The 13987-nt window shown below is 42.1% G+C and overlaps 1 protein-coding gene across 1 annotated transcript; it reads right to left on the minus strand.

Moving 5' to 3' along the window:
- Positions 1–133: 133 nt before the first annotated feature.
- On the minus strand, positions 134–6865 carry slc35f2l (info solute carrier family 35 member F2, like; the record flags this gene model as incomplete). The annotated part of the gene is made up of 9 exons (XM_079610818.1): positions 6777–6865; positions 6310–6485; positions 6046–6173; positions 5341–5500; positions 5094–5250; positions 4950–5002; positions 4704–4858; positions 3497–3728; positions 134–240 (listed from the first exon to the last, which is right to left on the minus strand). The coding sequence occupies exons 1-9, from the start codon at positions 6851–6853 to the stop codon at positions 134–136; spliced, it is 1245 nt and encodes a 414-aa protein (XP_079466944.1). The 5' UTR covers positions 6854–6865.
- Between the last annotated feature and the right edge of the window lie 7122 nt (positions 6866–13987).

Here is a 13987-nt window from a genome sequence, read left to right on the forward strand (position 1 = left end):
AGTAGAGTATATTATGATGAAACTGTGGTCCAGTCCCAGCCTAAACTGACGCTTAGCCAGCCTATTACGTCTAACTACTGGTTTTAATGACTTATTTAAAAGGAAGCCCCCCATAATACCTCATACTAACTCCTCAACTAACAGCACACCTCATGCGAATACTCTTCTCGGCTCCCATTAGACCAGGTTTAACGTACTGTGTTGTGTCTGATGTAATTCCCAAACCAGTTCTTGAAGTCCCTACAGAGATAAAAGACAATTTATTCACCCTCATGTTGTTCCAACCTGTATGGCTTTCTTTCTATGTTTTTCTATCTTTCCGAAACTGTTTTGTCCATACAATGAAAGTCAATGGGGTTCAAAACGTTAAACCCTGTTGACTTTCATTGCATGGGCTAAAAACCACCGAGACATTTTTCTAAATATCAGCAGAATAAAGAAATTCATACAAGTTTGGAATGGTATGAGGATAAGTAAATAATGACAGTTGTCTTTTTGGGGGGGTGTACTGACATTTTAAAATCAACTTACCTGGTCAGTTTGGTGTCATATTTTACCACTATAGTAGATGCGTGACGTAACATCATTACACTGAAAAAAATTATTTTCTTGTTGTTTTTGTCTTGTTTTCCTTTATAAATATCTATAAATTCTAAAATCAAGATATATTTAATTGAGAAGGAAAATGACTTAAGATATTAAGTCTTGTTTTCTGAAAAATGTATCAAAATGAAGTGTTTAAAACAAGAAAAAAATGTAATGTGGTAAGAAAAATAATCTTGTTCTCCTATAGTTCTTATATTTTCTTGTTTTAAGACTAAACTCATTTAATTTTGATACATTTTTCTTCTCGAGTAAACGTTCCTCAATGTTTAGATATTTGTACTGGAAAACAAGACAAAATACTGAGTAAGAAAATAATTTTTTGCAGTCTACAGCGTCACTTCGAGACACCTGGAGCGAATGTGAGATGTTTCTAGAAGGAAATATCTTTTGACAGAGTTTACATGATGTATTGTAGCCTATCTGTAGTGCTCTAGCTGGCATAGACACTCTTGTTCTGTGACTATCACGTGAGTCATTGGGAATCTGACAGCAGTGCCTTTAACATTGTCAATCTGGAGTCCTGTTCAATGCTGCACAGACGCCCACTATTGTTCTCTTGTTGCAACTGCACTCTTAAGTTATTCACTAACAAAGCCACCAACTTGTATCCAACTGAGTGGTGAATGAATTCAGCTTGTGCTCCCCATTCGCTAAGTGGTAACTTATGAGGTAGCCATCAGTTTTGCAACAGTGCAAACAATGTTTGCGAATGTATTCCAACATATTCAATGCCTTCATCTTGCCACTGCTGATAAATGTTGGTTATTAGGCCATATGTAAAGGCGGTACATGGTTATTTGTGTATGTAGCAGATGTCAGGAGTGTAAAAATTTCATGCATTCATCAATTCACTGTGTGTGTGTGTGCGTGCGCGTGTGTGTGTGTGCTTGTGACTAATAATGTTCCGGTGCAATTGGAAGGTGGATGGCTGTCACCGTGTTAAATTAACATCTTTATGCTTCAGGACAGTTTTAAAAGTCTGAGAGAGGAATGCGTGGACGAGAAGATGTTTGTATTGAGCCGCACTGACCGCCACACAGGTAGAGCATAGCCTGTGTGTAGGCCTACAAAGAGATTTTGATTTAAAACTAACACTGTGATCCCTGACAGTTATCCCAATAAGTGCAAACCAGGTTTACAACTAGCGTTATGTTGTGCAAGAGTCCCTGCATTTGTTTCGCTTCTGTAAGCGTGTGAGAGAAAACACATTGAACTTTTTTTATTTTGGCTGTCGCAGTTTTGTGTAGGATGTACACATTCATAGACGAATTGACGTGGCTGTTTTCGCATGTAGATGGATGATTCCTGTTTCAGTGCTAACTTTTTAAAATATGTTCTTTTACATTTCTGGGACCATGTACAGTTATATATATGTTGGGGCAACTTTTCAGACCTCTTTCCACACTGATATTATATATATGCGCATATATATAGTCTGTTTTCCCTATGGAGAAAGTTTAAGTTGTGTATATAGCCTGTAAATTTGGGGCTGAGTATAGACCTAACTGTCCATTATGTTATAAGAGGAGAAAACAATAAACAAGAACAAATGTTAAATAAAAATAAATAAATATTGATGCATTTACTTGTTTTGTGGACACTTAAAATAATTTGACTGTCAAATAGAGAATTTAAAGTTTACCCAAAAATGATAAGTCAATTACTCACCCACCTTCATTTCCAAATCTGTATGATGTTCTTTGTTTTGTGGAAAGATATTTTGAAGTAAGAGCCAAACAACTGTGGAGCCCTTTGACTTCCGACTTTGAGACATTTTACAAAAATAACTTTTGTTTCACAGACAAAAGAAAGTCATACCAGGTTTGTAACGGGATGAGGTTGAGTAAATGACAGAATTTTCATTTTTGTGTAAACTATCTCTTTAAATGTGTACAATATTTCTTAAACCTCCACTTTTATCAAACTACATCTGTTTGACGGTATGAGTAAAGCTTACATGAAAGTTTTCATGTTTACATGAAAAAGAAAACTGATAATTTTTGTTTAGTTAAACAATTAAACCCAACACATTTTGGGAATCATGTAAATGTATAATATTAATATTAAACACACCAGAACCAACCAACTAACAATGTGTTCAGGGCTGCTTGTAAATAATCAGCTGGTGTGTTGGAACAGGATTGGAACTGAACTCTAATAACTAAACTGAAAGACTGTAAACTGAAAAATAACCTTAATGCCTCATCCGTTGGTCACCATCCACTTTCATTGTATAGAGGGGAGCAACTCCGACATTCTGCTACATCTAACCAAACCATGTGGAGAATGTTGTAGCTAACAAATTATTAAAATAAACACCTCTTTCTCTGCAAGTATTATGTTAATACTTCCATCTCAAAATAGTCAGACTGTAAAACTTATTAATTATGAGACATGCCAAATTTTCAATATAGGAACATTAGATTGGGTAACTTTCTCTGCATAAACACAGATCTGGTGCTTGAAAAGATACAATTTAGTTATGATATACTATAATATTTATAATTATTGCGGCAATCAAAATGTCTGTTTTAAATTCCTACGTCTAAGCTGTAAAATATTACTGCATTTCACTTCATTTGAGTAATCAACATAAACCCATCCCTCATGGCTGACAATGTTTTGTTTTATTGAGGTTTACATTTCACAAAGCACTTCTCAGCACAATAAATATCACCAACAAATACATGGGACAACAATGAGATAATTGATCTGTTTAAACACAAAATGTCATGAGATAAGAACATTTACGTCATATTCAGTTTATTCATTGTCTGTTTGATCTATCATCCTAAACCACTATTAAAATATAATGGCTATAAAATATAAAAAGTTCTAGTGTTTGCATGGAATTATCTGAACTACATTTGAACACTGTTAATGACAACACATGCTGACTGTCTTTGATTCAGCCGGCTCTTGGTTTGATCTTGCTCTGCTTGTGCACAGCTTATCTCATCCACACAGCCTTGAATGCTGTTGTTATCAAACTCCGCGGCGTGATTGTCACAACCTTCCTCTTCAGACGCTGGGGCAAGAGCTCGGTTCAGTGTGGGGACGGTGTTAAACAGGATGAAACCAATGAAGATCACCACCAGTGACACGATGTACAGTCCTGAGAACTGAGGAAGAACAGGTGAGGTGAGAAGGAAATGAAAAAAGTGTTTTATTTTTTTTATTCAACATTGATGGACTGGTTCTAGAAAATAAAATATATAAAGGAGTGCAAAAAAAGTACTGTGAAGATCCAAGATCCATTTTTTATCAGCAGGAGACTTACATGGGACACTTACAATTCCTTCACACATTAAAGAAATATAAAGCTCCATGTCACAATGACCTGGAATATTTGAGATAAGAATACAAGGACATCTAAACACTTCTGCCACTTGTGCTGATGTCAGGATTAAAGAGACCATCAGCAAAATAAGACCAACATTTTTACTTTCATTTCTTGTTATTTCTATTCAGCATTTATTTGATAGCCTATAACGTTTTCTCTCAATTTGCTTTATCATTAATTGGCCAGAAAAATGTGTTATAAACGTACTATTGCCGATTCTAACTTTTATTACACTTACAAATAAATGCTGTTGTTATGAATGTTATAAATGCTCTTTCTATTCATTAAAAAATCCAGGGACAAAAGTGTATTGTTTCCTCAAAAACATTAGGCAGCACAACTAAGCTGATTATAATAAGAAATGTTTCTTAAGCAGCAAATCATCCAATTAGAATGATTTCTGAAGGATCATGTGACACTGAAGACTGGCGTAATGATTCAGCTTTGCGTCACAGGAATAAAATTCATTTGAAAATATGATTTACACACGCTTCTCCGGAGAAAAGCCCATAACATCCATAAAGTAAGAACATAATAAGTAAGAACAATAATTTATTAAAATAATTGAGTAAAAAATTATTTTTAACTCTATAGAGGCCAAAAGTTGTGTGTGTGTGTGTGTGTGTGTGTGTGTGTGTGTGTGTGTGTGTGTGTGTGTGTGTGTGTGTGTGTGTGTGTGTGCGTGCGTGCGTGCGTGCGTGCGTGCGTGCGTGCGTGCGTGTGTGTGCGCGCGTAAAATAAATATGTTACTCACATTGTATTGGAACAAAAAGAGTCCACAGAAAAGGCTGAAGATGTCTCCAGTGAGTAAGGACAGATTAACCGCTGTGGCACTGGTCATCTTTATCACCACAGGCATGAAGCTATAGAAGCCGTACATGCAGAGCGCATATCCAGCCAAGAGCAGAGCTGAGGAGAGGACACAAAAATCAAACCTCAGATGAGGTCATCGAGATACTGTAAATGGAAAGTATTTTAATTTCATATTGCAGTACTTTACCAATTTCCCACGTCCACTTAATTTTAGACACTTCGTTATGTTCAAGAATCCCTCTGCAAGTGACAAAACACAACAGTGCAGATGATGTAGCTCTGACTTTTAGCAACATCTACTGTTTTCTTGAAGTTCATCAACACATCTTACAGTTGTATTCCACTGATGATTGACCCGAAGAGGCCGACCATTCCCAGAAATTCCACCCTGCTCAGATTCTTCACCGTGTATTCCTGGCACACATTAGAGATGGCATACAGAGTGGCACTGACTAGAACCAGACCATCACCGAGGAGAATGTCACTGGCTGTTGACACAGGAATAAATAATGGCCACGGTTTGACTTATGTTAGGTTCTGTGTTAAATTATGTTGTGGAGAAGCAGCTTGCCCCTCACTAGATCCCAGGTCCTGGCCAGCGAGGATGTCCGCTCCCACCATGGCTCCCACACCAGCCAGACATATACATACAGCTACATAGTGAATGATCCTATAGCGGGTCTTCAGGAAGAACCAGGACAAGATCATCAAAACCGGGATAATAAAGCAGTCCAGCAGCTGAAATGGTCAAACAACAACTTGCTTTGAGAATTTTAATCAGATTCTGCTTTTGCAATGTGTTACAAGTGACACATCTTGAATTCAGTCAATTAAGAACCTACACAACCATTAAATGTTTAAAGGATTTTGGGGGGAAAATGAATACTTAAATTTAAAATGAAAAAAGGGTATAGGCATTTTTTTAGGGTATAAGTTACTTTTTTTCCCAAATAAAAATAAATAGGATTTATCAAAAAATCCTGAAAATGCTAATGTTTCTTGAGCACCAAATCAACATATTAGAATAATTTCTTAATGATCATGTGACATTTAAATTCAGCTTTGCTGTCAGGAATAAATTACATTTTAAAATGCATTAAAATGTAATAATTGGAATAATATTTGACAACATAACTGTTTTTACTGTATTTTTCATCAAACGAATGCAGTCTTGGTGAGCATAAGAGACTTTAAAAAAAAAATTTGTTTATTGACCCCAGATTTTGAATGGTAGTTTATGTAAACACACACCGTATATCAACACATTCATAAAAAGTTGTCACCTGTATACTTGTTAATGTGGTGTACTGGTATGCTTTCACCACTGCGTAATTCGCCTCCACATCTATCAGTCCCAACAATAGATACTTCCACCATTTTGTCTTTAATATCTGCAAAATATTGCCATCACCTACATTAAAAGAGAGGCATCCTGAATATTACATGTCCAAAAAACAGTAGTAGTTATTCTGAAAAAAAATGTAATGGTTGATCAAGAATGAAACGCAACAACTAAAATAATTACTGATGGATTTGTGATCAAATACCTCTTCTGAAGATCAGTGCCATGGTGTAAGTGATGCCTAGGAGGCTGTAATTAATAAAGCTCTGCAGCATGGGTGTATCAAGGTAATAAATGGACGCCAGATACTGAGATGTTACAGCAGTCCCACAGATCAGTGCTGAGAGGCCTTGACCCATCAGCACAGTTTTGAACAGTTGCCTGCAATGAACATTTGCTTGAATAACTGTTCACCATTTGATGAAGGTTTTGAGACCAGTCAATCATGCACTATTAATAAATCCTCTGAACCATCTGGCATACTAATGACCACATACACATACTCATTCAAAAATTAATACAATATAAATAATACTAAAATAACACTAAACCCTCATGATCATTTTATATAGCATGACTTGAAGTTGAGAATGATATAAAACAAAAAAGATTTTCAAGTTTAGCCTTACAGTATATATACACACCACTGAATGTAAGCTTGCATCCACTCACCATGTGAAAATATCCCTCCATTTAGGGAGTCCTTCTCTTATTTTATAGCAGAGAGTGTCCAGCTGCTCCTGAGGCATCTTGTGTCTCCTCTGTGGAGCTTTGAGACAGAATCTCAGTGAATAATAAGATCAATCATTTACAGTTTAAGAAACAAAGTACACAGCTGTAGGGATCTTGAGTTCACTGTGGGCTAATGTTGAACTTTAAGCTAGGTTCTGGAGAGAATTGGAGGACAAGAGTTCACATTACAAACAGTTAACCTGTTTAGACTATTATCTTTCAGAGACACCGTTGAGGGTTATTGCCCTGGACTGAGTAGGACAAGTGACCTTCAGAGGTTTAATAGCTGTCGCTGAGCACCAGAGGTGGACAAAGTACACTTCCTTCCTTGAGTGAAAGTACAGATACTACTGGTCAAATATTACTCCGTTACAAGTAAAAGTTGTAAAGACCGATTTTTACTTAAGTAAAAATACAGAAGTACTCGTTTTTAAAAGTACTTAATAATATCCAAAGTAAAAAGTAAATGTCAATGTATTGTTTTATTATTGTTGCATTGTTGTAATACTTACAGTACCTTATACCTCTGAATATGCCTACAACCTTCATATGAATATCAAATTTATTTCTAGAACACAGTTCCAGTAGTGGGATTGAATGTGAGATTGAATAAGTGCAATAACGTCTACAATGGTTTCGGACACCCAAATTCTGTTCCCTTAAATAGTGGCCTATTTAAAGTTTTTTGGCTTTTAGTATATGAATATGTTAGCCTTACTATTATCTGTAAGCTAGTGTGCTCCAAAACAATGACAAAATTTGCATTTTTGTGATAAGGTGATGGATATAACCACTGAAGTATTTACGGTAGTTCTGTGTGGTAGGGTGAATACGGTAGTTTCCGGTCCAATGTCCAGTAGTATGTTCCTGCACAACCGGAGGCTGCAGTTTCAGGACCCCAGTTTTAGGACCGCAGTTTTAGGACCCTAGTTTTTTGTGACAGCGCCACCTACCGAACTGGATGATATAGCGGCAGCTGCTGTTTCAGGACCGCAGTTCTAGGATCCAGGTGGTTTAGTTTGTACATAGTATCAAGATCCACCTTGATCCTAAGTCTCATTAGAAAAAAATATATATTTTAACAAATAAGATTATGGAAAAGAAAAGCTCCTGCAGCAGGTGGATTAGAGCAAGTAGCATCAAGCTACACGACACAATTTAAAATATTAATATTACACTTTTACTTAAAGCTCACTTTAAACCACCATCGAGTATTTGTAAGTTACCATATTCCGATGTTGAAATATGGTATAATAAAGCAATTTATATGCAGCTAATACACCTTGCTTGGCAATACTGTAAACATTCTTAATTCATATGAAAATACCCAAAATCGCACGAAAATCACACACAAACCACATATACTCGAAATCGTGCATTTATTAGCTTCTTGTTTCAGGTGAAGAGATGTGTCTTAGCTTTGTTATCACGGATAACAGGACCGCGTCATGCAGAAGAGCAGGATTATTGTCTCGTTGAACCACGTGAGATGATTGACAGCTGTACAGCGAATGAGACTTGCGTACATTACTGGCGCAAATCAGGAAGAGGAGACCCAGATCTCTCTGTGTTCGCTCTTTGAGTTTTATCATAAACACTATCGAGTCTTAAATCTTTCTAATGATGCTCAGTTTGTCCAGATAAAATAAGTAAGAGTGTGATGTTTTAACGAGTAATGAATGTTGAACAACAATCTGTTGTGATTAACAATGTGATCTTTGCCGCGAAAGTGTTTTTGGTGATCCAGTTCTGTAGATGGCGCTGTCATATTAAACTAGGGTCCTGAAACTGCTGCGGTCCTAGAACTGGGGTCCTGAAACTGCAGCCTCCCGTTGTGCAGGAATACCCTTCTCCCAATGTCCCCTTAATGAATGGAGTAGCGCTAGTTCAGTAGTAATGGCGGCGCACGCTGAACAGACAACGCCAGATCGGCTGCTGATATTTCTGTCTTTGAGATTGTGAGCATACATTCCTGAATTGTAAAACAGTTGTCATAAGCTGTAGTTGTTGAGAGAGACAACGCCAGATAGGCTGAAATGATGGTTTGCTCCTGGTTTGAAAAACAGTTGTTGTAAGCTGTTTCCAGGAGTAAGTCTTTGTCATTGTTTTGAATCACTGAAATTCAGTGAACTTATTAGACATCTGCACTGATTTATGTGTATGAATCCTTTTAAACTTATCAACTTACTACCATCCAAGCCTATTTTTTTTTATGGTTGTCAATAAAATGAATTGAGATAACAACTGGGTTGGACATTTTGATGTACACCATTGATGGGCTTTACATTTTGAAGACCAAACCCAATGTTAAAAATGAAAATCAGGTTGATGTCAGAATCCAACGTCATATTGACGTTGATCTCCAACGTTGGACAGGCGTTGTATTGTGGTTAAAAATGAACATTCAACATCATGAACATCAGTCGGGTACTGACGTCGGTCAACCTGACTTTCATTTTCAACAAAAATCCAGTCAACCCGACGCCAGGTTTACTTTTACATTTATTAATTTAGCAGACGCCTTTATCCAAAGCGACTTACAAATGAGAACAAAGCAGTTAAACTAAACAGTAGGACAACAAAATGCAAGTGCTATGACCCTTCTCAGTTTAATCTAACGCAGTACACATAAAGTTTTTATTTATTTATTTAAATAAATAGAAGAGAAGAGAAAGTGTTAGTATTACTGGATCAAGTGCTGCCGAAAAAGATGCGTCTTCAGCCGGTTCTGATGTTTCCAACCAAAATGCACCCCCTGACTGTCGTTACTACTTTACCTTGACAGAAATGTTACAGTGGAGTAAAAAGTACAGTATTTGTCTTTCAAATGTAGTGAAGTTAAAGTAAGAAGTTTCCTGAAAAAATAATACTCAAGTGTCACAGGTCGAGGTGGGCCAAGCCAGACTGCACCCACCCCTAGACCAGGATCACCCTGAGGAGCGTGTCAAAGGAGGAGGCAGGAGACAGGAATAAAAAGAATGACAGGCTTTATTAAATATAAAAACAATTTGAAAATCCTAATCTAAAATTCCTCTTCCTTCCTCTTCCCAGGAATCCAAGGCAAGTGGGGGGTCAGGCTCACTTCCTTCTGGCGCTGGTGCCAACTCGCAGTGGTAGGTACTGAACAGGTGGGTATCGCAGGTGAGTAAATGAGTCAGGCTTACTTCTTTCTGGCGCTGGTGCCAACTCACAGTGGTAGGTACTGAACAGGTGGGTATCACAGGTGAGTGGGGGGGTCAGGCTTACTTCCTTCTGGCGCTGGTGCCAACTCACTGAACAGGTGAGTATCACAGGTGAGTATCGCAGGTGAGTAGGTGGATCAGGGCTCACAGGAGTTGCAAAGGGCGGGCACTTCGCACCACACAGGTGGGTTTCAGGGCTACAGCAGACTCAAGTCGCAAGCGGAGCGGGGCTTTGGCTGGCCCAGACAGAATCAACGCTTCAAATAGAGGTGAATAGCTCTCACATGGGTGGCAGGAGACAGAGTCAATAGCTGAACAGGGCTTTCACTGGGACAGACAGCATTCAAACTTCAAGCAGAGGTAAACAGTTCTCACGTGTGTTGCAGGGGACAAAGTCACAAGCTGAGCGGGCGTTCACTGGAACAGACGGAGTCAACACTTCAAATAGAGGTGAACAGCTCTCACGTTGGTGGCAGGAGACAGAGTCATAAGCTGAGCAGGGCTTTCACTGGGGCAGACAGCACACAGACTTCAAGCAGAGGTAAACAGTTCTCACGTGTGTTGCAGGGGACAAAGTCACAAGCTGAGCGACGTTCGCTGGAACAGACGGAATCAACACTTCAAAATAGAGGTGAACAGCTCTCACATTGGTGGTAGGAGACAGAGTCATAAGCTGAGCAGGGCTTTCACTGGGGCAGACAGCACACAAACTTCAAGCAGAGGTAAACAGTTCTCACGTGTGTTGCAGGGGACACAGTCACAAGCTGAGCGCCGTTCACTGGAACAGACGGAATCAACACTTCGAATGGAGGTGAACAGCTCTCACAAGGGTGGCAGGAGACAGAGTCATAAGCTGAGCAGGGTTCTCACTGGGACAGACAGCATAAACTTCAAGCAGAGGAAAACAGTTCTCACGTGTAGTGTGCGCACAGGGGCTTTTCCTTCTGACATCCAACAGGTGACTGCAATCGATCTTGCTAGACTCTTATGATGGACGGTAGACCAGCATAACACATGGGGAGTGCACGGCGATAAAAGGTAAATCTTCCACACACACACGACAGTCCAATTCCAAACATGCAACGTGATGGGAAACGTCAATTTCAGCACTACAAATCCATTCTTCAAGTGCAAAGTAAGGCCAACACTCACCCAGAGGTCTCGATCTGAAGAGCCGATGATAGTCAGAGTTGGGACAGATGCGGTGAATAATTTCCTCACCACTACAAGCGGCTTCACTTCGCTGGTTTCAATGGCCGAGGGGGAGGTCTTTCCCAGTCCAGACGGCGAATTCCACTCTTCACAACTGCCCTCGGATCCCACAAGCAACACTCCTCTTCTTTCACGATGGTCCTTCAGCTGCAACACTCCACAAACATTTCCCAACGGGAGAGAACCACACCAGATCGCCGGGGGAAGACAAAGAAACAACCACACAACGCGGAGAGAGAACACTCCAGATCAACGGAGGAGGAACAACACCAGCCTTCTCTTCCCCTTGTGTTTTATCCTCTCAAAATGCTGGCGTGGCCTCAATCAAACACTCAAAGTAAAGTCCCCACACCTGTTGTCAATCTGCCGTTTAGTTGTCATGACGACAGACGCACACACAAGCCCGGGGACAGTGTTACACTAAAAGTGCCCCGGCGGGAACACTTCTCTGATGGGATTAGTTCCGGGGATTATTTGTCACCCCGTGACATACCCCCCTACCAAACCGTTCTAGTCCCGAGAACGGTCTCCAGACACCCAGTCTCCATACCTGGCTGGAGGCTGACCCCGATTCTCTCGTTGCGAACGCCGGGGTGGAGAGATGGGTGCTTCAGGTCGTGGTCCCAGGCCTAGGCCCCTCGGGATCACTGCCCATCCTACCAGCGGGGGCATCCAAGGCGTCTCGGCCGGTGGGTCCTCTACCACTGGCTTTGGGTAATTCGGGCAAGGGCGGATCAGGTTACGGTGTAACACCCGTTCGGGGCCCGTCTTCCCTTCGGGCCGTAGGGCATATACAGGTTGGTCCGGATGGGGTTGTCGCTGAACGACATATGGCTGGGCCTCCCATCGGTTGCTCAATTTTCCCTTCCCCTGTCGACGATTATCCCGTAGCAGCACCCTCTCCCCGGGCAGTAGCGGGGCTTCTCGGGCCGTCCTATCATACAATCTCTTGTTCTTTAACGCCGCCTGATTAATCCGGCCAGCGACCTGTTCGTATGCGGACTGGAGGCGTCGGTGATGGTTCGCTACCCAGTCGGACAGACTACTTCCCTCTTCTCCCCCAGTGGTTCCCATGAGCATATCCATTGGGAGCCTCACATGTCGGCCGAACATCAGGTAGGTAGGGGCATAACCGGTGGTACTGTGTATGCTATTGTTGTACGCCTGCATCACAGCTGGGAGCCGATCAGCCCAGTGGCCCTGCTGCTCTTCCTCCAAGGTTCCCAACAAGCCCAGCAAGGTTTGATTGAATCGTTCACACCCCCCGTTCCCTTGAGGATGATAAGGGGTCGTATGGGTCTTCTTACATCCGTACAGTTGGCATAATTCATGAATCACCTTTGACTCGAAGTTGGCCCCTTGGTCTGAATGGAGGATTTCAGGGCATCCGAATGGCTGGATCACGTACTTCCAGAGGGCGTTAGCAGTGGTCAGGGCAGTTTGGTCCATAGTGGGGATGGCCCAAGCATGTTTGGTGAACAGATCGGTGACAACGAGAATATTCTGGATCTGGTCCACCGGCCGTCCCAGGGTGAGGAAGTCCATTGCCACCATATGCAGAGGTGCCCTGGCCTGAATCGGGACCAACGGTGCCCGTTTCTCCCTCCTGGACTTGAACAAGGTGCAACGTGGGCATCTCTGAAGGTAAGTCCTGGTGGTACCCTCCATCCCAGGCCAGTAGAAATGTCGCCTCAACAAGGCCAATGTCCTCTCTTGCCCCTGATGTCCCATCCTAGCATGATACGCCTCCAGCAAAGCCTGCCTCCGTCCTTCGGGGACCACGATCTGACAAACCTCCTCTCCTCGGCCGGGGTCCTGGAGCGTCCTACAGAGCACCCCATCCCTCAAGTAGAGCCTTTCCCTCTGTCCCAGCAGGCCTCGCACACTTCGGGTCTGAGTTCGACGTTCCGCCCCCTCGGGCCAGGTCTTCTGTTCCAACCATGTCCGTACCCGCAACACATCTCCATCTTCGCCCTGCCACAGTCTCCATCGTTGTGGGTCCCACCCCCAACACGGAGGGGGGTCCTCAGGCGTCTGCCCTGGGGCCTCTACAACTCCCACCATTAATCCCTCGTCGGACCCCAGTCCTGAGGCCGGTGTATGGCCTGCCGATCCTTCACCCGGTAACCTGGATAGCACGTCAGCGTTGGTGTGCTCTCTCCCTGGCCGGTACTGGATCTGATAGTCAAAGTTGGCCAGTTGCGCCACCCAGCGTTGCTCCACTGCCCCTAGTTTGGCCGTTTGTAGATGCACCAGCGGGTTATTGTCCGTGACAACTTGTACCTTGGCTCCCCACAAGTAATCTTTAAATTTTTCACCCAGCGCCCACTTCATGGCCAGTAGCTCGAGTTTAAAGGAGCTGTAGTTCGAGTCATTCTTCTCTGCGGGGTGTAAGCTTCGGCTTGCATAGGCGATGACTTTCTCCTCTCCTTGTTGTTTCTGCGCCAACACGGCTCCCAACCCCAGTTGACTAGCATCGGTGTACAGGATGAATGGTTGAGTAAAGTCGGCATAGGCCAGTATCGGGGCCTGCAAGAGTTCCTGCTTGAGCTGCTGGAAAGCGGCTTCGCAGGCGGAGTCCCATTGAATGGAAGGGGACCCTCGACCCCGTGCTCGACCCGTGCCTCCCAACAGCTGGTTAATGGGTTTGGCAATTTTGGAGAAGCCCTTAATGAATCGCCTATAGTAGCCCACGAAGCCCAGGAATGACCGAACTTGGCGCACTGTCTGGGGAGCTGTCCACTCTTGCACCGCCCT

Source organism: Phoxinus phoxinus, assembly GCF_949152265.1.
Source record: "Phoxinus phoxinus genome assembly, chromosome: 4".
In the NCBI taxonomy this organism is placed as follows: domain Eukaryota; kingdom Metazoa; phylum Chordata; class Actinopteri; order Cypriniformes; family Leuciscidae; genus Phoxinus; species Phoxinus phoxinus.